Source organism: Salmo salar, chromosome ssa14 (assembly GCF_905237065.1).
Source record: "Salmo salar chromosome ssa14, Ssal_v3.1, whole genome shotgun sequence".
NCBI classification, from domain to species: Eukaryota; Metazoa; Chordata; class Actinopteri; order Salmoniformes; family Salmonidae; genus Salmo; species Salmo salar.
The window spans coordinates 14710980-14735979 of NC_059455.1; the positions used below are offsets into that span (position 1 = coordinate 14710980).

Consider the following 25000-nt stretch of genomic DNA (forward strand, 5'->3'; position numbering starts at 1 on the left):
AAGGGAAATGCTCTAATAGTCTAATAATGTTCAGATCAACGTGTGTGTGTGTTAGTCCATGTTGTTCTTGCTGTGTTTGGCCTGGCTTGTGTAACTGAAGGCCCTGCCCTGTCCCTCTGGTCTCAGTGTGTGGGAGTCAGAGACCAGCAACTCCAGCCTGTCCACTGGGAAGCCACAAAGCAGCCGACATCTGCTCAGCTTCTCCCCCGACCAACAGCAGAGGAGAGGGGAGGAAACACCAGACCCCCAGTCCCCACTGGAGCCCCTGGATGCCCAGTACCCACAATCCCACCAATCCCAGGACAGGTAATTAACACAACATGAACATGAGGGTCTCCTGACTCAATATACTTATAATACTGTTTATACATATGTTCTCTCTTACATGCACACACACACACACACAAATATACAGTGTGTGACCACACACACACACACACACACACACACACACACACACACACACACTACCCCTGTAACTGAACGCATAGTTACCCAATTTTTGGTTCCCAGGAGTTTCTTTTAATTTTACGCATATTTGTTTTTTTGTTTTTTTCTCCCCCTTTGAATTGCTTCTAAATGCGGTCTGCTGCCATGGCAAACTGATTCATTATCGGTTTGTATTGGACTTCTGTCATTTCCTGCCCGCAATGATTTAGAAACCTCATCTTTAACAATTTGTTCCACACAGTCTTACACCAGGTGGTTCCTTCTCATATAAGGATAAGTAGCACCAGAGAAGCCTTAGCACAGCACTCTAGCCCTGTAAGAATCGTGATGCCCTGTTATGTATCAACGAGAACCAATGGTTCCTGCTAAGTCTCTCACTGACTTGTGATTGTACCTCAGTGTTCTGGCAGAGCCTGTCTCGAGACACTCATTTACCAGAGCCTGAAGAATGACTTAAGTAAGTAGATGGGATGCTCTTACTGTACGGGAATGTAAATTACTGTAATCATATGTCTGGGGTACACCCTAGGCTCGTTAATTCATTGGAAACGGACCCAGTCTTCTCTTGCCTCAGTATGTTCCACATCAGAAGTACTTTGCTGTTTTTATGGACTAATGGAAAATCAACTAGAGGTGTGAGGTTGCATAAGTGTTTTCGGTGTTCAGGTACTCTTTACAATTGTCAATTATCTCACAATTCACATAATCTTGGTTCCCAGAATAACCAAATCCTGCATGCACGCTGACAGGAACTCGACTATTTTACACACCATCGGCCAGATCAAGCACAGGCTTAGATTGATAGGCTTTAAAGCTGGATTTGTTAATTGGTGAAACTTCCACGTCCATTTGGGATATTACAACAACAAAGTAGTAAAGGCAAACAACAAACTCTTTAAAAAAAATCGAATAAATTGTACCTCGGACATCATTGCACGTGCGATAGAACAGCAGAATATGTACTGCAATTTTTGTAAGCACGCTGCTTGACACGTCACTCTGTTTTATCAACAGAACCAAAACAACAAAGGCACGTCCATTTGTGGCGCTGTTTATCCTAATGCAGATTCCATCTTTAAAGCAAGGGAGAAATTGTGGTGTAGATCTTGGGGGAACAGTAGACGTGTGGTCTGGGGGTCCCCCCCCCGCCCAGAATTTGTAAAAACATTTTTAAATGCATTTTCTGCAATTCTACACAGTTTGACATTACTTATTATGCCTCTCTTGAGGGATATTTTGAAAGCAGTATGTGGAAGCATAAGTGGAAAGATAAGTCCTCACCATCATTAATGACGGTATTTCAATGCAAATATTAAGAAGACACAAAAGATAAAGACTGAGTACTATTGTAATGATGCACGTTAATATTTACATAGGATATAATCTACTAAGTTGATCATACATTAACTATCACGTTTTGTAGTTTTCATAGTTTACAAGTGGAAGGCATACACTTGGGGGGCTGAGCTAAAAATAAACCTTCCAGTATATTTAAAGTCCTGATATTCAGTCTAACAAACAGCTGTCATTTAAGATATATTTCAATGAATATTAAATAAATATAGTCACTGACACTGGGACACCTCAGGGTTCAATGTGGTCTAAGTTGAACTAAGGACTGGCTGATTGCCTGTTGAAAAGACTGGGAGAAAGAGAGAGTCAGGGGAGAGTCTCCATTGAAACTGTAAATTAGTCCAGGAGTAATATTTCACTTACTGTTACCGAAGCTTGAGGGTTGACGTAATTGGTTCCAGGCTGGGCTCCAAAGTTGGCTTACATACACACCTGACTGCAAGGCCAGTGCTGGCTTGGATGAGGTTGAGTGACACACTGAAATCGGGCAATTCTAGGATATATTTTTTCTAGTTAGCAAAACCAGAGAGGTAAGTAAAGGCAGATTGAGGGGCATTGTGTAGTGAAAAGGGTCTGCGTACAAAACAACTGGCAAGTCCTGGTTTTGTGAATATTCCAGCCATGAATAGTCTTTGTACCATGTGGCATTCCTGTTACCTTATCCCTGCTATGTTCTGGGGAACACCTACCTCCAGGGGGCCCCACAACCCAAAAATAAACAAACAAAACATTTTTGGTTTGTTGGAAAACTAACTTCCTGCATTTGAAAACATTTTGCACTGTTCTATATTCCCCCCCCATCCCCGTGGCAATTTCACCTATGCTTTAAAGCCACATCTCTATCTTGGAAAAATGCTCACGAACCAGGAATAAGATGAGTAAAAAAAGAATAATGCTGAATTGAAGAGAAGTAGGTACACTCAAGTGTTTTACCAGGCTTCTGGAGTAGAATCAGAGGCATCCAAGAGCACTTAATTCTGTCTAAAAAAAACCAGAACTGTAGAGGATTTGATCAGTTGTTTCTGTTTGACTAAGCATCTACTTCCAGCCCTGCTTTTTTTTTGGGGGGGGATTGCTCATTTTATCTTGTTGATAATATTTACATCCTGTTATACAGGACTCATGAATGTTTACCTTATTTAGACATCATTCTGTGGTGAAAAATCTGTGGGTTGAATTGGAGTGTTACAAGCAGTGCACAACAAAATAGTATTATTAGGGGTGTCTTTTTAGTGACCAGTTTAATTTTAGTCACCACTGGTCGTCCCCATGTGTCCAGCTGCCTGCTACAAAGTACTGCATCACCTCCTGCAAATAGCCTGCTTTGAGTAGATGATAGTACAGTGCTAGGCTAACTCAAACTGTGTGGTAACGGCCATTCCATTTGAGAAGTCGTAGAACATATAGCCTCGTCATCATAGGAGGCTACATAGCATGAGCAGATCTGGGACTAGGCTATAGAACATATACACAATACTGCATTTTGTTTGGGCTAATGGACCGTTTTGATGCCCGCATTCTCTACCCTATTGTGTCCTTCTGGTCTGGAGCCAAGGGCTCATTCATCTGGTCACCAGGTTTTGAAGTGGAAGTTCCACACAGATGTCGGGAACAGACGATTTATCAAACCGTTTCCAGTAGACATCCAGTCCAACTGTGTGTGTGTGTGTGTGCTTGCATGAAGATGAAGCCACTGGCTCTGCAGGTTATTGTTGCAGGTCAATGCGTAGGACTCAACGTAACCCCCTTCTTTAATTTATGACCTAATTCATCAACTAAGGGGAAATGTTTGGCTTTCAAGTCATCTGAGGTGTTGTTTGTTCCAGATGTGAATCAGCTGCTCGTTTAGAATTGAACACTTGGAACGTCCAGAGTAAGTGACTGATTGTTCCGGTTAATATCCCAGTCCTTAGGCCACAAGGAAAACCCACAGTACAGAAGCATATCAGCAGCTGGATCACAATGAGATCACAGAGGGAAGGTGAATGTGTTGTCGATGAGGTGTTGATTAATCTCTCTCTCTCCCTTTACCTATCTACCTCTCTCGCCTTACCTACCTACCTCCCTCTCTCGCCTTACCTACCTACATTCCTCTCTTCCTCCCCTCACCTCCCTCTCTCTCTCCCCTCTCCGTGCTATAGGTGGGAGGATTATACTCCAGAGGAGATGGCTCTAGCTGTGGTCAAGAAGGAGCCTCTCCTGTTTGGGTCACCTTCCTCGCCCCCCTGCCAACCCCACTCTCCTGTCTCCAGGTCCAAGTCCCTCCGGTCAGTACTAACCAAGTCCATCTGATTAGTAGCCTACTAACAGCCGAGAATTTGGTTCTACTTAGCCTCAGTCTTCCAGCCTGCTTGTCTCGACCACCAGTATAGAAGCAAGATTAGAACATCTGGCTAGGTAAGACTAGGGTACCTCGATTTCAGAATACAATTCCATATTGAACTCACCGTATTTACCTACCTGAATTGAGTATGAATGAGTCCTCTCAGTACTCTCTGTAGAGCTAGCCTTTGTCTTTCCCACTGCTAACTAGACTGTAATGTGTGAGCCATGTTGGCTGCTCATGAGACCAAACTCTTCACCAGTCATTTTGACGCCGTCACAGTGGAATGAAAAGGTGGCTGGAACTGTGAAACTCACTCAGTCTTCTACGCCGTCATCATTTGAGAGGGATGAGGTTCATATGAAAGCCAGCAGCTGCCTTCAACAGGTCTTACATAGAAGCCATACTTTATTAACTTCAATCTGAATATTCCTTCTTCCCCTGTAATCCAGTCTGACTCAGAACTTGCGAGGCTGGGTTCATCGACACGAAGAGGAGAGAACCAAGTCCACACGCTCTACCACTGATCAGTCCAGACATACAACAACAGATCAGCACACAACCAAAACTGTCCTGGTAGGTTAGACGACTCTTCTATGACCTGCTTGTCTACAAAACAGCGAAAAAGCTATACTAACTAGGTTGTTGGTTTTCCCTGGTCAGGTCCCATGGCCCAAATAATGAGATGTTTTAAAGTGTGATCAAACGTCCGTAATGGTCATTGCATATTTTTCCGGACAGGTTATTAAGCAGTACCTCAGATGATATTTAAACTGTCAGTATGTAGGCCGATGTCTACTCCAATAGAGGTTTCGGGTTTCAGGCCCGTGTCAAGACGGCTCTCCATGACGACCCGTTTAATAGAGCTGGCCACAGGAACATAAACAGTTTAGTGACAATATGTGTATTGTTCTTGTAATGAGGTCACAGCTGCCAACATCTGACTCAATTTGGCTAATAGCTAAATATTTGTGTTTTTGTTGTTATAGGTAATAACGAAATTGAACTTACGGTTATAAAGCCTTTCTCTTATGTTAGATGCTGATATTGGTTGATGGCATTTGACTTTGTTTTGCTATAAGACTTGTTGCTATAACCCCCCCCTTCCCATTTCCCACTTGTCAATCTTGAATGACAATTCTTCATGTTTTACCAGTTAAATGTCCAAAAAGCGTCTGCATACCAACCATTTGATCCATATCAGTTTCATGGGGAAATGCATTTAGATTTCTACAGTTATGCAGTGTTGTTTCAAGTAGCCTACGGTGTTTTGAATGATGTAGTGAGCGAATTGTAGAGCAGGTGGCGTTAACAAACTGTAGCATAGCCTGCCTGTGCTTCGTTTCAATCAAAACACATATTTTGTTTGGTTGAGTTTTGGCCACATGAGCGACAAATGCGACTATTCACACAATCATCGTAAAATCTCATCAGAAACGAGGTGGTGTTTTGTCATACTACGCTATTGTATTCGGTTCTGTAAAATACTATCCCAATGTGATCTCGCAGACATTGACTCAGCTTTGATCTAACTTTATTCAAACGACCACCGTTCGCTAGAGTAGCCAGTTCTCTCCGAGCAGAGACCACTGCCAGGAAGTAGAGAATATAGCACATGTGTGCAGAAGTTTCAGGACCTTAAGCTGTCAGGAAGAATGGTCCGGGTAAGTCGGATCAGCAGCCTCTGCTTGTTTTGTTATGTGTCATTTATGACAGCCTAAATAGAGAGGTTTGAAGACTGCTATAGACCGTATTTTTTGTTTTAGTTTTAGACTGACTTCCATTTGAACCCAGTGAGTCAAGTATGCTGCTTCAGAATGTGAGGAGCTAAATCATTACATTCGTTTTACAGGCTCCTTTAGCCGCTTTACAGCATTATACAGACTGAGTTGGGGGAGAGGGCCGCGATCTATAAAGGAGCTAGATAGCTCCACAAATGTAGTCCTAAAGGTTGGTCCCACTTAGAAGCTAAATCATGTGAATTTGAGTGCTTGGCTGTTTGAACCTTTTACACTAGTGGGAATCGGCCTATATGGATAGGGATACATTGGAATGTTTCTTACAGAAGAAATATGAAAAGCATGTGCATTACCATGGTAGCAATTGAAAGGTAGCAGTTTGGAGATTTTATTACACCCAAACACGACAGTTCACCTGACACAAGATTGAATACAAACATTAAACTGTTGATTTTTATCTGCATTTTACATTTACTGTACTTTTCGCGCGCGTTTGTCGATAACGACATCTGAAAATACATTCAGTAACATAAGAATATTCCTGGAAGAATGTGTTGAAAGGTGCAGCATAAGCTTGTTCTATTGCCAACACGACTGGCTGAATGATTAAATATGATATGACGGTGTTAGGCTTTCACACAATTCAGGGAAATGGATCATTATTATGGTGCCCATAGAAAGGAGTCACGAGTGCATTCAGGTGCGTGTGCCGCTGCAAATGTTCTTCAAAGTAGACAAAAAAAGGTTCGTTCTGGTTCAAATCACCAAGGGTATGACACCATGTCAACTTGTAACTCTACATCAAACATAGTGATCATAAACGTTGACACTGTATATGTCAGGAGTTTTATGATATGGAAAAGCGCACATTTTGACTAACGGGTGCTTGGCTTGCATGCATGACATCCGAGCACAATTTATTAGAATCCTCAACGTCTCATCTTTCAAAAATATATAGAGTCCTCTTAATTTACAGCATTTCCCTCGTTCCTGACAACAACAACACGCGCGGGAGGGATGGGAGCAACTTCTTGTCGAGCGATGTGCTCAAGTTCAGAACGTCTGTCAGTCAAAACCCATCGCAGAGCCTGAGCTCTGATGTCATGTGTAGCATGTTGCTGTACAGCCGCTGCATTCCAATTCAACCGTTTACGGGTACAAGTGTAAAGGGTTAACATTGGTTGAGAGAGTTCACATAACGCTTTTAACCCTGTCTTCATGAAGTGTTAACATACTAGTGAAGCCACCCAAAGAAATGGTGCCACTAACATTAGTTGACATGGGACGCAAATGATAACCAGGTCAATCTCAGACGGCTGATTTAGCTTGCTTTAGATACCTAGAATAGTCTATCCACTCATAAATCGACAGCTTGGAATTTTGATTTTGAGAAGATTACACATTTTTCTAGCTTCCTGTGTAAGATATATTTAAGTCGGTTGCCTAATTGGAAGGAGAGGTTTTGCGCTGTTTATGACACCCTCTGGGTCTTCCAGGAAGTTTAGTGAGTTCTCTGTGATGATCGTCGAGGTAGGTAGGAGTGAGAGTTGTACAGCGTTTCGTGCTCAAGGCTAAGACCTCTCACAAACAGATGGAAACTGGGAGCAGACCGTTCCAAACTATTTACAGGCACATCTACCACCATCTCTCCCACGCACGTAACCCCCAGTGCTAGACCCTGGACCTTTCTTCTCACTGGCTGTGTCTCACATGATACCCTGCTCACAATGAAGTGCACTACTTTTGTCTAGAGCCCTGTTGCATTGGTTATATACAGTTTATAGGCTCTAGGACATACACAGTGCGAGTGATCAACTCTTCTCAAGGTACTCTTTTATATGACTCAGAGAAACAGATTTCATATGGCACTTCTTTGGATGTGTTTTAAACTTTAAACTCTTCCAGACTTTCCTGTCCTTTGGGAAAACCCCTATGCATGTTCCTCTACCTGCAGCAGAACGAGCTGAAGAGAGGCTAACAATAGAGAACTGTGATCTCTCCGACCTGGAGATTTTATTTATCCTAGTTTTGCAGAATATTGGCACCTCTTTAGCGCTTTGATGTCCTTGATGCCCTTTTTTTCCTGGGTTCCCACTTTGAACCTACAGTATAATTTGATGAGAAGCAGTCTGTTCGATACAAGTCCTTTGAAGAAGCTAGAAGGGCTGACTATTTCATTCCAGTAAAGTGCAGGGCAGAGGTGAACCTCCAGACTGTACGTTTATTACAGTGCAGCTGAAAACCCCCACTGTGCTCCACGAAACGCACGGTAAAGCACAGGCTTGGAGAGCCCTCTACACGTTGGACGAATCACAACCATCTGTAACTCTCTCTCCACCTTCCTCTCTCTCTATCCTTACCAACCTGCCGTGTGGAAAGAAGGGGAAAAAGTGGACATAATGTTTGTTGTCATATTTCCTGTGATATCACTTGGAATATTAGACTTGAGTGTCTTACCAGGTCAGGCCAGATTTTGTCGCAGAGTGTGTCTTGAAAACCTCTTCGCTCCACTCTTCCAGTCCCATGGGAATGAGGCTAGCACGCATAGTTGGAGGAGGTGGAGGGATATTTCAGGTGAAAAGGGGAGTGAAATCTACGATACAGACTGGACATCATACAGTCAGGCTGAATACCAAACTCAAGCTGTTCGTGAGTAATGCCGCTCTCAGATTCTGTCACATGCGCCGAACAGGTGTAGACCTTACCGTGAAATGCTTACTTACAAGCCCTTAACCAACAATACAGTTTTAAGAAAATAGATATAAGAAAATATTTACTAAATAAACTAAAAGTAAAACATTTGGCTATATACAGGGGGTACCGGTACCGAGTCAATGTACAGGTTAGTCGAGGTAATTTGTACATGTAGGTAGGGGTAAAGTCACTATGCATTGCGGATTTTATTTTGGGGTTTTCTGTGGTGTGCGTGTCGAAATATGATACAATGACTATGAGGTTAAAGTGCAGACTGTCAACATTATTTTGAGGGTTTTTTCATCCATATCGTAGTCAAAAGAATAGTATGTGGTCCCATATTCCTAGCACGCAATGATTACATCAAGCTTGTGACTACAAAGTTGTTGGACACATTTTTTTGTTTGTTTTGGTTGTGTTTCAGATTATTTTATGCTCAATGTAAATGAATGAAAATGTATTTTGTCATTTTGGAGGGACTTTTATTGTAATTACGAATAGAATATGTTTCTAAACACTTCTACATTAATGTGGATGCTACCATGATTACGGATAATCCTGAATGAATCGGGAATAATGATGAATGAGAAAGTTACAGATGCACAAATATCATACCCCCAAGACATGCTAACCTCTCACCATTATAAAAACAGGGGAAGTTAGCCTTTTTAGGGGTATGATTTTTGTGCATCTGTAACTTTCTCACTCATAATTATTCACGATTCATTCATGACTGTCTGTAATCATGGTAGCATCCACATTAATGTAGAAGTGTTTAGAAACATATTCTGTTCTTTAAACTTTAAAATACTTTAATACACATAAGTGATTTTGTCCCAGTACTTTTGGTCCCCTAAAATGGGGGGGGGGGACTATGTACAAAAAGTGCTGTAATTTCTGAATGGTTCACCTGATATGGATGAAATTACCCTCAAATTAAAACAGACTGTCTGCACTTTAACCTCAGTCATTGTATCACTGTATCTACCTAAACTACCACGTATCTCTGCACATCGATATGGTATTGGTACTCCTTGTAAATAGCCTACATTCTTCTGTGTTTTTATTGTCTTTATTTAACTATACATCGTTGAGGAAGAGCTTGTAACTAAGCATTTCACTGTAGGTCTACACCTATTGTATTCAGTGCATGTGACGAATAGAATGTGATTGGATTTGAAGTGCCCTCTGTCTATCCAATCTCATCTCATCTCTGCTCCGCACCAGGATACAGTTCAGTATCTTCTGAGTTTCTGAAATGTCCTAAAAAGCCTGTGGTAAACTTGTACTACATTCGGTAGGATTTATCGGAGACTAGAATTAGACTCAATGGAATCCTAATCACCCTCATCTGTACTGAGGTATGGTGTAATCAAATTAAATCAAGCTTTATTTATACAGCAAGTTGTATATATTAAATATTTATTTACCACACAACATGAGGATAAAAAAACTAAAGAATAACACTAAAATCTGAATGATTAAAAAGCACCCTAAGGAAAAGCAAAGCTAAAAAGGAGTGTTTTAAGATCTCTTAATTATGTCCACAGTTTCGGCTCTCCCTAAGGTGTACATTCTATACCCTCAGCCTCATGCCTCACCCCTCCTTAAGTCCGGTGTCTACCCTCCTTGAAGCGTGAGGCTGAGGCATGACGATTGACTTAGAGTAAGGAGAGTTGTTGATTGACTCAATGAGGGGTGAGGTTTGAGACCGAGGGTGACATAAAATGTACATCGCTCTGGGCACAAATCTCTAACCACAGTGAAACATTAAACGCCTTTTCAGAGCCTCTGCATGTCCCGAAATGCTAGGAAGACTAATTTCTCAAAATGAGCCTGATGCTGTTTGCACAGCTGCTGGCCACTCATGCAGTGACCTGTTGAACCTGTGTGCCAGGACTCACTGTCATTGTCTTTGATTGATAGGCTTTAGTCAGTTATTTTTAAAGTGTTCATTTCATCCCAGCCTTGTTGGTTTTTATGGTAATATTGCATGTGTCATCCAACGATATGGGTCGTATCAAATTATTCCCGAAGTGCTCAAACATGACTTAAAAGAAGCTAACTGATATGTTTTTAGATTTTGATCGGAACGTTTTTAAAGGGGAAGTGTATTGAATTTTAAAAGAAAACGTTTCAGCTTACATGTATTTTGCATGGTGACAGGTTTTATTCCTGTACTTTAGTTTCACGTGTAGTTCACAGGCCATATGTATAGCAGAGATAGGATGAGGATCAGGGTCTTATGGTCAGTACAACAAAGCACTGCTCTTAGAGAGCATGCTGAAGTCAATTAATGTGGCGTACTGGCTAAGGAAATGGTCAACTACCAAAAAAATGCCACATAAATAACTAATATGTCTCTTTTTAAGTTCTACTTGTTTTTTAGTTTGTCATCAGTCAGCCAAGACAAAAAACACAATGGTATTCCAGTCTTCAGTATATGATTCCAGTTTCAGAATTCAACTGAAATGACTCACTGACCAGCATTTTATCACTTTTTCACAGAAGTCACCTGAGGAGAGACCCCAGACGAACCAGTCCAGTAACTCGGTTGTAACAGTCCGCTACTCTGAGTAAGTATTTATCAAAAAATTGCGTTTTAAATGGACCCTACAGTATTTTCGATGTGTCACTTTCCCAAACTCTTCAGATGTTCACCATATTTCTCTCCAAATGATTTTATGGCCATGGTTTTCTTTCTGGCTCCACTACTGTTTCTTCAGTAGAATGAGAGGCCAAACCAGTGGTGTTGCTATTTAGCTGCCCAACCACAATGGTAGCCTTGTCTACCAAGTCACCAAATGGTAGACCTATGCTACATGAATCGTATTGGACTGACCCTTTTTTTTCAGTTTTCGCCTGAAATGACATATCCAAATCTAACTGCCTTTTATCTCAGGCACTGAAGCAAGGATATGCATATACTTGATACTATTTGAAAGGAAACACTTTGAGTTTGTGTAAATGTGAAAGGAATGTAGGAGAAAAAAACACATTACATCTGGTAATAGATAATACAAAGAAAAAAAACGGCCGTTTTTTTTTGTATCATCATCTTTGAAATGCAAGAGAAAGGCCATAATGTGTTATTCCAGCCCAGGTGCAATTTAGATTTTGGCCACTAGATGGCAGCAGTGTATGTGCAAAGTTTTAGACTGATCCAATGAACCATTGTATTTCTGTTCAAAATGTTGTATCAAGACTGCCCAAATGTACCTAATTTGTTTATTTAATAACTTTTCAAGTTCAAAACGATGCACTCTCCTCAAACAATAGCATGGTATTATTTCACTGTAATAGCTACTGTAAATTGGACAGTGCAGTTAGCTTAAATTCTTGTTAATCTTTCTGCCAATTTCAGATATGTCTATGTCCTGGGAAATGTTCTTGTTACTTACAACCTCATGCTAATCGCATTAGCCTACGTTAGCTCAACCATCCCGTGGATGGGACACTGATCCCGAAGAAGTAAAAAAAGGTGTAATATAAAAATATGTGTGGTACACATACAACTTGTTACACTGTGAGCTGAGAACTTGCAGTACTATTACTAGTTTACTTATTATCTTAAAATATAGTAATAGGCATAATAATACCATTGTAATAATGGTTAATGTAAAGGAGACAGTGATTTTAGTTACAGTAAATGTAGTTACTGTAAATTTCATCATGTTCTCGGTCTGAATGTTGTTGTCAGACTCTTAGATGTCAGTTAATATACATCTGATATGTAATTCAAGTTATGTTTGATTTAGTTTTGATATGCCATATTTGGATGTCATATAATGTATTTCACTGTCACCTCTGTCTCTCTCTCAGTAGGCCAGGGAGTGAGGTTCAGGTGTACTACTCACGCCATCAAAGCTACAGGGACTTCTTTGATGAGTTAAATCGACGAGGCGACACTTTCTACGTGGTGTCCTTTCGCAGGGTGAGTCACCCCATGCATATTTTTATTTTAGATTTTTTTATTTAACTAGGCAAGTCACTTAAGAAAAAATTCTGATTTACAATGACGGCCTACACCGGCCAAACTCGGACGACGCTGGGCCAATTGCGCGCCGCCCTATGGGACTCCCAATCACGGCCGGTTGTGATACAGCCTGGATTCGAACCAGGGTGTCTGTAATAACGCCTCTAGCACTGAGATGCAGTGCCTTAGACCGCTGTGCCACTCGAGAGCCCCGTATTCCATAGCATTTTCCATAGAAGTAGGCAACAATGTGTCCTTCGGATTGTGACTGATCTCATGGCCAAATGGAGATCTGGTCTGTTTCATGACGCAGTATTGTCATCAGCATGTCTTCAACAGATGAAACTGCTGAGTGGGAAAGAAACAGAATCATAAAGCGGTCATGAAACAATTTTGAAGGGCATATTGAGCATAACCAAGGGTACCAAGTTTCTGTCTTAATTGAAGGCGGAAAGCCCCAACTGAAAAAGCAGATGGTCTTTTGAAGCTTAGGAAATATATTTCCTCTCCTTTTTTTTCTCCTCCCAAATGTTAAAATAATGTTTAAATAACGTTTACATATTGCTTTACTCATCTCTTATGTATATACTGTATTCTATTCTACTGTATTTCAGTCAATGCCACTCCGACATTGCTCAATCTAATATTAATATATTTCTTAATTCCATTCTTTTACTTTTAGATTTGTGTGTATTGTTGTGAATTGTTAGACACTACTGCACTGTTGGAACTAGGAACACAAGCATTCCGCTACACCCGCAATAACATCTGCTAAATATGTGCATGTGACCAATAAAATGTGATTTGATTTGGAATGCATGAATGAATGAGGCTTGAAGAATGGCTGTGGCTGATTTTAAATATGTACATTGGCACTTCAATCGTCACAAATGAGCATATGTAATGCATTAGTATGTGATTTGTAGCTTTAACAGTGTTCAGTTAATGACTGACCAATTGGCGAGTTTCATTCGTGTGTTTGATGTATAGAATTCTGAGGGAGCACATTCGGTAGGAATTATCTAGAACAATAAAGAAGGTCCTTGAGGCTGTTCTTATTCATTTTATTCTGTGTGGTGTTTTGGCGTAACATGACCGTTTAGGGTTACCGACGGAGTCCATTTCTCCTAAGCTATAAGATTGGAATTTCACATTTTTATTTGGTGTAGCCTAACCACAGATAATCTTTTGATTTATTGATTAAGCACATCTTCCTTCCGTCATACACATTTTGACATCTTTTGTCTGGTCAATTCGAATGATGTATCCATTGTACTGACACATCTTTAATACATTTACATTAAAGCAGAAATCAAAAGAACCTGTTTATCGGCAACCTCTGCCAGGAAACTGTATTCGATGACCAAAATGAACATACCTCCATTTTCATAAAAGTTACCACAAACTATGAACTCTGAGACCCCCTAGATCTGTTAGTCCTTCTCCTCTGATAGGTTTCCAGGCATTCCTTTAGACATATCATAGAGGGAAACCTGTAAAGTCTTCTGAGGCTTCGTAAAAGTATTCTCATGATGCTAATCGGCTGAATCCCTTCTTAGTTCTGCCTCGGTTACACTGAGAAGGCTTCCATTGTCATTCTCAACCAGAAGGACTGACTGTCTTATTCCATTGCACCCATAACCCCCCCCCACATATTCAATTAGCCATCTATTCAGAAAGTCTTAGGTCTGATTTGCAACGTTATTCCTACCTGATGACTGCTCAGGAGAGTTAGCAGGGACCATTCTCTCTGATGGCCTGCCAACGTCTGTTTTGTGAGAACCTGAGAGTGAGAGAAACAGGCAGAGAGAGAGAAGGAAAGTGAACTCTGATCACAATCTCTCCATTTGGACCATCAACTCCCAGGGGCCCCTCTTTAGCTCTTTTGTGTGCCCGTCAGCTCTGCTATCTGAGGGTCCTTTATCCAAGGACCAAATATGTTTCCCGAAGGCCCTGTTTACCGAGCCCCAATGGAGACATCTACCCACCTACCGCCTGCCTTCAGACCTGCCTACATCATTCAGACCGAATAAGAGACTCTTATACAATTTTTGGGTATCATGGCGTCAATGGAAACCGCTTGCTGGCAAACCAAGTATGCTCCTTTCCAGTAGTTACTGTACATAAGCTGTACATTGAGCTGTTGTCAATGAGTCAAACCCTCCACACTTTGACGATCTTAAAGGAACATATCTACATTTGAATCTGTTTTACTACAAAAAAATAGAAACACACCATTTTCACATATGTTGGGGTGGTGCTGGAGATGATGAATACGAAGTTCAACATGTGTGAAATTTTTCTTTTTTTAAGGGAGTGTCACGTATTTACAGTAACTGGATGAATGGCACTCTGCAAACAAGAGTTGTGACATTATTTGATGTGGCTGCCGGCTTCTGTACGATCTGTGCTTCTAGCCTTGAAATGGGTAATTCAGCCAGCCATGGAGTCCTACCAGTAGACAAGAATGTACAGTAGAGGAGGGAGGAAGGGAGGGAGGGAGTGACTGCACAGCTGCAGTCGGCTCTCCTAAGCCTCAGCCCTCTCTCTGGCCTGATGGAATGAACAGAGCAGCTTCTGATTTCATTGGCCTGTCCCAAAGCGCACGCCACAACGCAAGTGATGGAAAGAGCAGAACACTAACTTGATGCACATGGGTAGACCTGGGCTGCTGTGGGAAGGAAAAGCAGAACCCAAAGGTTTTGTAGGGGAATGTGATTATCAGGAATATATACATACCTACACTGCCTGAATCACTTTTGTTGAGGATAATTGGCTCACTGGGGTACTACGCTAAAGTCAAAAGATGTTTTTGAACAAAATGGTAGAATTATTTTCCTTCTCTTTTTTTTCTTCTTCAAAACTCATGGAAACGTGTGGTCTCATAGAGTTCAGACCTAGCCGCTATTACAACCTCTGCCAAAGAGTCGAATGGCAGGCCTACTGTATCCCCATGAAGACAGCTAGCATGTGTCCTTTTGAAGACTGCTAGCATGAGCCCTTGAAGCACCAACACAGCAATAATCAATCCTCTTTCATTCTCCTGAAGGTGGCTGTTGATAGGCTCTATTTGTATTTATTAAGGATCTCCATTAGCCTACTCTTCCTGGGGTCCAGCAACATTAAGGCAGTTACAGTTGAAGTAGGAAGTTTACATACACCTTAGCCAAATACATTTAAACTCAGTTTTTCACAATTCCTGACATTTAATCCTAGTAAAAATTCCCTGTCTTACGTCAGTTAGGATCACCACTTTATTTTAAGAATGTGAAATGTCAGAATAATAGTAGAGAGAATTATTTATTTCAGCTTTTATTTCTTTTGTCACATTCCCAGTGGGTCAGAACTTTACATACACTCAATTAGTATTTGGTAGCATTGCCTTTAAATTGTTTAACTTGGGTCAAATGTTTCGGGTAGCCTTCCACAAGCTTCCCACAATAAGTTGGGCGAATTTTGGCCCATTCCTCCTGACAGAGCTGGTGTAACTGAGTCAGGTTTGTAGGCCTCCTTGCTCGCACACACTTTTTCAGTTCTGCCAACCAATTTTCTATAGGATTGAGGTCAGGGCACTCTTAAGGACAACAAAGTCAAGGTATTGGAGTGGCCATCACAAAGATGGCCACTCCAATACCTTGACTTTGTTGTCCTTAAGCCATTTTGCCACAACTTTGTAAGTATGCTTGGGGTCATTGTCCATTTGGAAGACCCATTTGCGACCAAGCTTTAACTTTCTCACTGATGTCTTGAGATGTTGCTTCAATATATCTACATAATTGTCCTCCTCATGATGCCATCTATTTTGTGAAGTGCACCAGTCCCTCCTGCAGCAAAGCACCCCCACAACACGATGCTACCTCCCCCGTGCTTCATGGTTGGGATGGTGTTCTTCGGCTTGCAAGCCTCTCCCTTTTTCCTCCAAACATAACAATGGCCATTATGGCCAAACAGTTCTATTTTTGTTTCATCAGACCAGAGGACATTTCTCCGAAAAGTACGATCTTTGTCCCCATGTGCAGTTGCAAACCGTAGCCTGGCTTTTTAAAGGCGGTTTTGGAGCAGTGGCTTCTTCCTTGCTGAGCGGCCTTTCAGGTTATGTTGATATAGGACTTGTTTTACTGTGGCTATAGATACTTTTGTATCTTTCCTCCAGCATCTTCACAAGGTCCTTTGCTGTTGTTCTGGGATTGATTTGCACTTTTCGCACCAAAGTACGTTCATCTCTAGGAGACAGAAGGCGTCTCCTTCCTGAGTGGTATGACGCCTGTGTGGTCCCGTGGTGTTTATACTTGTGTACTATTGTTTATACAGATGAACGTGGTACCTTCAGGTGTTTGGAAATTGCTCCCAAGGATGAACCAGACTTGTGGAGGTCTACAATTTTATTTCTGAGGTCTTGGCTGATTTCTTTTGATTTTCCCATGATGTCAAGCAAAGAGGCACTGAGTTTGAAGGTAGGCCTTCAAACACATCCACACCTTCAATTGACTCAAATGATGTCAATTAGCACAAAGTAGATATCCTAACCGACTCTCCAAAACTATAGTTTGTTAACAAGAAATTTGCGGAGTGGTTGAAAAACGAGTTTTAATGACTCCAACCTAAGTGTATGTAAACCTCCGACTTCAACTGTATATACAATCAAAATGACATTACGTTTCCTGACACTTTTCACAACACATTAAGTGTGTTCCCCCAAGCCACTACTCTACTTCCACATATCTACAATTCAAAATCCATGTATACGTGTGTGTGTGTGTTATCACGTGTGCCTGTGTGTGCTGTGAATACCCAATGGGGAACAGTGCCTGGTGTGTGTTTTTCACTAAGCTCCTTACTTCTGTCAGGTTCTTGGAACTGGTGTTGTTTCAAGGGCTGGATCAGAACCAGAGTCTCAGTCTATTTCAAGTGCAGTTGACCCTGGCTTCCATGTCTTCTCAATGTTAATTTCCACCTACTTACACTGTTATTTAGACACTGTATTGTGCTGATCCGGGCCATTCCGTACTGGCGCCGATATTTTACTCAGAAGCAGACCAATCATGTAGCTAGTTACTTTTAGCAGATGATAACATTTATGTTAGCCATCTATGTCCATCTGAGGTAAAGTCATATGTACTCCCCAGAGTGGCAGCTGGCTTCAAAACAAAATATTTACCTCAGTGCCGTCACTCTAGTCTACTGTAAACATATATTTTTTAGGCTTTTGTGTCTTTTGATATGTTAACTAGTCCTTGGGAGCTCTAACTTCAATGATCCTAATTGACCCCGTAGCTCTTCAGTCTATAGACCTACTTTACTGTATATATATATATATATTTTCTACATCAGTGAGCTTCGGGCTGAAGTTCCTAGTTTTTCCATGACTTCTTCTCGCAGGAACAGCTCTGTTTTAACTCTTTAAAATCTTTTCAAATACTTTAGCTGGGCTTGATTGAGTTTGCCTGCCCCAATAGAACCAATGGAATAGTCGCAAACTGCAGAACCGACCCACCTGGCACTGCAGGAAGGCTAAATCAAACACAGAAGGACAGTGGTCTCTCAACCATGCATGGGTCTCCTCTCCCAGACCACCGATGTTTAACAGGACTTTGAATTACTGTGTTTATGCCTCTAATAAAGGCTATGGTTCTATGGAGGGAACCTAGATGACTAGCTGATCAGACAGCATGTAGATGCATTTGATCTCTGCCAACTTAATAAAAATGGAGGAAAAGTAGCCTTGGTTTGTGTCAAGAAATGACTGTCTCTGATATGGTCTGGGTTTTAATGGCCATGTGCTTGATTTGTGATTATTTCTTTGAACAATGGATGGCTTGTCTAGCTAATGTGCCCATCATTGATTATTTTCATAGAGCCCCAGCTGTCTACTTTTAAAATACATTTACAACCACATCATTCTCCTGTTCTTTTTACGTGTATGTCACAACCTGCTGTCCAGGTGTCAACGCTGTTGTTAACTACTGTTTTTGGCCTGTCTCTTCAAACAATGACTGTCTTTACACCCCAAACTGTGAAAACATTATACAGTCAAAGGTATGGTCACTGGTCAGTGTATGTTGAGATTTATTGGCCTTAAGTTCTCTTTAGGATGTATTTTTGTGAATTCCATACCTCTTGTGCCTTGTGGGGTTCATGGTGCGTGCACTTCAGAGTTATGGCCGCAGTGGCCACGGAAGGGTCTGGATGTCTCTGGTCTGTCATTACATGTATTTTTTTCTTGTTGTCAGCCTATAGGTGGACAGACAGTGGCTTGAGGCATTGTTTGGGTTGTAGTCACTCCCCTTGACCATGGCACCCATGACTGTAAATTATGTACATTTTCAGGTCGCCCTTGGGAAATAGTTATTCTGATGTCAGTGGGACTACATACAGTACCAGTCAAAAGTTTGGACACACCTACTCATTCAAGGGTTTTTCTTTATTTTTACTATTTTCTACATTGTATAATAATAGTAAATACATGAAAACTATGAAATAACACATATGGATTCATGTAGTAGCCAAAAAAGTGTTAAACACATCAAAATATATTTTATATTTGAGATTCTTCAAAGTAGCCTCCCTTTGCCTTGATAGCTTTCCACACTCTTGGCATTCTCTCAACCAGCTTCATGAGGTAGTCACCTGGAATGCATTTCAATTAACAGGTGTGCCTTGTTAAAAGTTCATTTGTGGAATTTCTTTCCTTAATGTGTTTGAGCCAATCAGTTGTGTTGTGACAAGGTAGGGGTGGTATACAGAAGCTAGCCCTATTTGGTTAAAGACCAAGTCCATATTATGGCAAGAACAGCTCAAATAAGCATAGAGAAACGACAGTCCATCATTACTTTAAGAAATTAAGGTCAGTCAATCCGGAAAGATTGAAGTGCAGTCGCAAAAACCATCAAGCGCTATGATGAAACTGGCTCTCATGAGGACCGCCACAGGAAGGAAGACCCAGAGTCACCTCTGCTGCAGAGGATAAGTTCATTAGAGTTACCAGCCTCAGAAATTGCATTCCAAATAAATGCTTCACAGAGTTCAAGTAACAGACACATCTCAACATCAAGTGTTCAGAGGAGACTGTGTGAATCAGGCCTTCATGGTTGAATTGCTGCAAAGAAACCATTACTAAAGAACACCAATAAGAAGAAAAGACTTGCTTGGGCCAACAATCATGAGCAATGGACATTAGACCGTCTTTTTGGTCTGATGAGTCCAAATGTGAGATTTTTGGTTCCAACCGCCATGTCTTTGTGAGACGCGGAGTAGGTGAACAGATGATCTCTGCATATGTGGTTCCCACCGTGAAGCATGGAGGAGGAGGTGTGATGGTGCTTTGCTCGTGACACTGTCTGTGATTTATTTACAATTCAAGGCACACTTAACCAGCATGGCTACCACAGCATTTTGCAGCGATATGCCATCCCATCTAGTTTGCCCTTAGTGGGACTGTCATTTGTTTTTTAACAGGACAATTACCCAACACACCTCCAGGCTGTGTAAGGGCTATTTGACCAAGAAAGAGAGTGATGGAGTGCTGCATCAGATGACCTGGCCTCCACAATCACCCGACCTCAACCCAATTGCAATGGTTTGGGATCAATTGGACCTCAGAGTGAAGGAAAAGCAGCCAACTAGTGCTCAGCATATGTGGAAACTCCTTCAAGACTGTTTGAAAAGCACTCCTCATGAAGTTGGTTGAGAGAATGCCAAGACTGTGCAGAGCTGTCATCAATGCAAAAGTTTGGCTACTTTGAAGAATCTAAAATCTACAATATATTTTGATTTGTTTAACACTTTTTTTGGTTACTACCAGTGGTGGAAAAAGTACCCTATTTTCATACTTGAGTAAAAGTATAGATACCTTTTTAATAGAAAGTTACTCAAGTAAAAGTGAAAGTCACCCAGTAAAATACTACTTGAGTAAAATACTACTTCGTCTGCCCACGTGTTCTCGCATACCCCTAGAGCATCGAGCCAGCGGGGTGGTGGCACTGGAATCCTCATCTCTCCCAAGTGGACATTCTCTCTTTCTCCCCTGACCCATCTGTCTATCTCCTCATTTGAATTCCATGCTGTCACAGTTACCAGCCCTTTCAAGCTTAACATCCTTATCATTTATCGCCCTCCAGGTTCCCTTGGAGAGTTCATCAATGAGCTTGACGCCTTGATAAGTTCCTTTCCTGAGGATGGCTCACCTCTCACAGTTCTGGGTGACTTTAACCTCCCCACGTCTACCTTTGACTCATTCCTCTCTGCCTCCTTCTTTCCACTCCTCTCCTCTTTTGACCTCACCCTCTCACCTTCCCCCCTACTCACAAGGCAGGCAATACGCTTGACCTCATCTTTACTAGATGCTGTTCTTCCACTAATCTCATTGCAACTCCCCTCCAAATCTCCGACCACTACCTTGTATCCTTTTCCCTCTTGCTCTCATCCAACACTTCTCACTCTGCCCCTACTCGGATGGTATTGCGCCGTCCCAACCTTCGCTCTCTCTCTCCCGCTACTCTCTCCTCTTCCATCCTATCATCTCTTCCCTCTGCTCAAACCTTCTCCAACCTATCTCCTGATTCTGCCTCCTCAACCCTCCTCTCCTCCCTTTCTGCATCCTTTGATTTTCTCTGTCCCCTATCCTCCAGGCCGGCTCGGTCCTCCCCTCCTGCTCCGTGGCTCGACGACTCACTACGAGCTCACAGAACAGGGCTCCGGGCAGCCGAGCGGAAATGGAGGAAAACTTCGCCTCCCCTGCGGACCTGGCATCCTTTCACTCCCTCCTCTCTACATTCTCCTCTTCTGTCTCTGCTGCTAAAGCCACTTTCTACCACTCTAAATTCCAAGCATCTGCCTCTAACCCTAGGAAGCTCTTTGCTACCTTCTCCTCCCTCCTGAATCCTCCTCCCCCTCCCCCCCTCCTCCCTCTCTGCGGATGACTTCGTCAACCATTTTGAAAAGAAGGTTGACGATATCCGATCCTCGTTGCTAAGTCAAACGACACTGCTGGTCCTGCTCACACTGCCCTACCCTGTGCTTTGACCTCTTTCTCCCCTCTCTCTCCAGATGAAATCTCGCGTCTTGTGACGGCCGGCCGCCCAACAACCTGCCCACTTGACCCTATCCCCTCCTCTCTTCTCCAGACCATTTCCGGAGACCTTCTCCCCTACCTCACCTCGCTCATCAACTCATCCTTGACCGCTGGCTACGTCCCTTCCGTCTTCAAGAGAGCGAGAGTTGCACCCCTTCTGAAAAAACCTACACTCGATCCCTCCGATGTCAACAACTACAGTATCCCTTCTTTCTTTTCTCTCCAAAACTCTTGAACGTGCCGTCCTTGGCCAGCTCTCCTGCTATCTCTCTCAGAATGACCTTCTTGATCCTAATCAGTCAGGTTTCAAGACTGGGCATTCAACTGAGACTGCTCTTCTCTGTGTCACGGAGGCTCTCCGCACTGCTAAAGCTAACTCTCTCTCCTCTGCTCTCATCCTTCTAGACCTATCTGCTGCCTTTGATACTGTGAACCATCAGATCCTCCTCTCCACCCTCTCCGAGTTGGGCATCTCCGGCGCGGCCCACGCTTGGATTGCGTCCTACCTGACAGGTCGCTCCTACCAGGTGGCGTGGCGAGAATCTGTCTCCGCACCATGCGCTCTCACCACTGGTGTCCCCCAGGGCTCTGTTCTAGGCCCTCTCCTATTCTCGCTATACACCAAGTCACTTGGCTCTGTCATATCCTCACATGGTCTCTCCTATCATTGCTATGCAGACGACACACAATTGATCTTCTCCTTTCCCCCTTCTGATAACCAGGCGGCGAATCGCATCTCTGCATGTCTGTCAGACATATCAGTGTGGATGACGGATCACCACCTCAAGCTGAACCTCGGCAAGACGGAGCTGCTCTTCCTCCCGGGGAAGGACTGCCCGTTCCATGATCTCGCCATCACGGTTGACAACTCCCTTGTGTCCTCCTCCCAGAGTGCTAAGAACCTTGGCGTGATCCTGGACAACACCCTGTCGTTCTCCACTAACATCAAGGCGGTGACCCGATCCTGTAGGTTCATGCTATACAACATTCGCAGAGTACGACCCTGCCTCACACAGGAAGCGGCGCAGGTCCTAATCCAGGCACTTGTCATCTCCCGTCTGGATTACTGCAACTCGCTGTTGGCTGGGCTCCCTGCCTGTGCCATTAAACCCCTACAACTCATCCAGAACGCCGCAGCCCGTCTGGTGTTCAACCTTCCCAAGTTCTCTCACGTCACCCCGCTCCTCCGCTCTCTCCACTGGCTTCCAGTTGATGCTCGCATCCGCTACAAGACCATGGTGATTGCCTACGGAGCTGTGAAGGGAACGGCACCTCCATACCTTCAGGCTCTGATCAGGCCCTACACCCAAACAAGGGCACTGCGTTCATCCACCTCTGGCCTGCTGGCCCCCCTACCTCTGAGGAAGCACAGTTCCCGCTCAGCCCAGTCAAAACTGTTCGCTGCTCTGGCACCCCAATGGTGGAACAAGCTCCCTCACGACGCCAGGACAGCGGAGTCAATCACCACCTTCCGGAGACACCTGAAACCCCACCTCTTTAAGGAATACCTAGGATAGGATAAAGTAATCCTTCTAACCCCCCCCTTAAAAGATTTAGATGCACTATTGTAAAGTGGTTGTTCCACTGGATATCATAAGGTGAATGCACCAATTTGTAAGTCGCTCTGGATAAGAGCGTCTGCTAAATGACTTAAATGTAAATGTAAAAGTCTAAAAGTATTTGGTTTTAAATATACTTAAGTATCAAAAGTAAATTGAATAGCCAAAATATACTTAAGTATCAAAGTAGAAGTATAAATCATTTCAAATTCCTTATATTATTAACCAAAGCAGACAGCACCATTTTCTTGTTTTTATATATGTATTGCCAGGGGCACACTCCAACACTCAGACATTATTTACAAAAGATGCAATTGTGTTTAGTGAGTCCACAAGGCCCGCAGGAGTAGGGACGACCACGTCTTCTGTTGATAAGTGCGTGAATTTGACACTTCCTGTCCTGCTAAGCATTCAAAATGTAACAAGTACTTGTGGTTGTCAGGGAAAATGTATGGAGTAAAAAGTACAATATTTTATTTAGGAATGTAGTGAAGTAAAAGTTGTCATAAATAGTAAAGTACAAATGCGTAGTACTTTTAAAGTATTTTTACTTAAGTACTTTACGCCACTGGTTACTACATGATTCCATGTGTTATTTCATAGTTTTGATGTCTTCACTATTATTCTACAATGTAGAAAATAGTAAAAATAAAAACCCTTGAATGAGTCTGTGTCCAAACCTTTGACTGGTACTGTAGTTAAATAAAGGTTAAATCAAATTGAGTCCACATGCATTGTCCTACTGGGATTTGAAAGAGAAAATCCGCCCTGAACAGCACAACATCTCTACTGTCAAATGTATCTCCTTATTGTCTAAAGACTAGGTCAACTCTTGAGTAATGACTCACTGCATTCACTCTCTAATCCCCCATTCTCTCTCTGTTTCTCTAGGATCACCTTCTGCTCCCTGCAACCAACCACAGCAAGGGGAGCAGGCCAAAGATGTCCTTGGTGTTACCAGCTATTAATGTGAACGGTAAGGACCAGTAGACAATGTGAACTGAGCAACAGCATGCCAAATATCAACTTTTGACTCTCAATTATAAGGAAGTTTATTGTACGTTTTAGAGCAGAGCTTTCACGTAATCAGAAGCCACGGCCAATTTACACCTCCACCTACCCACAGCGTATAAACAGAAAACCTACGCTCACTGTAACTATAGTCATTAGTTTAGTGAAAGCTTGAACCAGCTTCAACAACTGATTGTTAGTGTGGTGGATGAATACTCACACACTTTTTCTTCTAGTCTTGAAAGCTTTCCTCTGTATTTACTTCCTATTGATTCAGTAACAGAACTCGCTTTCATGTGTAAGCTAAGCTCTTTTTATTTCTGGCATGTGCAATGAGTTAGGCTATTTTGCTGAGGGGAATTGTATTGGTCTGTTGGTGTCCCTTCTACCCTGAAGAAAAGGAAAGGAAGTGGGATACAGATGATAGCAGAACACTGTTGTGTTTTCCATGCCCTTTTAAGGAAAGAATATATATAGTTCCTGGAGTTCAGAGACAGTACTGTACAGGCCATTTTTCTTTTCTAATCTTAGGTGATTTACTGTCTCTCCAGTGACCGGGTAGGGTTAAGTTTCAGAGAAGTGCTTGAAAATATGTGTCAGATTTTACTAGGTCATGGGGCTCCCCGTTGAACTTACTCACCCTCCTTTGTTTGGGTTTTGTCCCCTCAGGCTTCAGAATGTTTTTTTTTTTTGTGCAGTTATGATTAATTATTGATACATTTTATAGGTCTGTATTTTAAGCTACTAAGTATTGCGATAATATGTACTATGATTAGCATTCAAACGTTTTGTTAAGATGTATAAAATGTGAAAATTCAAAATTAG

The 25000-nt window shown here is 42.3% G+C and overlaps 1 protein-coding gene across 7 annotated transcripts in view; it reads left to right on the top strand.

The window, feature by feature from the left end:
- Positions 1 to 25000, top strand: part of LOC106568908 (cyclic AMP-dependent transcription factor ATF-6 alpha) — a 51987-nt gene that overhangs the window by 13636 nt on the left and 13351 nt on the right. For 5 of the 7 annotated variants that reach the window (XM_014139710.2, XM_014139711.2, XM_014139715.2 and 2 more), the window contains 6 exons: positions 127 to 306; positions 3945 to 4070; positions 4579 to 4702; positions 11068 to 11135; positions 12382 to 12493; positions 24056 to 24140. In XM_014139710.2, coding sequence (XP_013995185.2) covers positions 127 to 306; positions 3945 to 4070; positions 4579 to 4702; positions 11068 to 11135; positions 12382 to 12493; positions 24056 to 24140 — 695 coding nt within the window. The remainder of the gene's footprint in view (positions 1 to 126; positions 307 to 3944; positions 4071 to 4578; positions 4703 to 11067; positions 11136 to 12381; positions 12494 to 24055; positions 24141 to 25000) is intronic. The other 2 variants (XM_014139712.2, XM_014139714.2) reach the window with 2 other exon arrangements.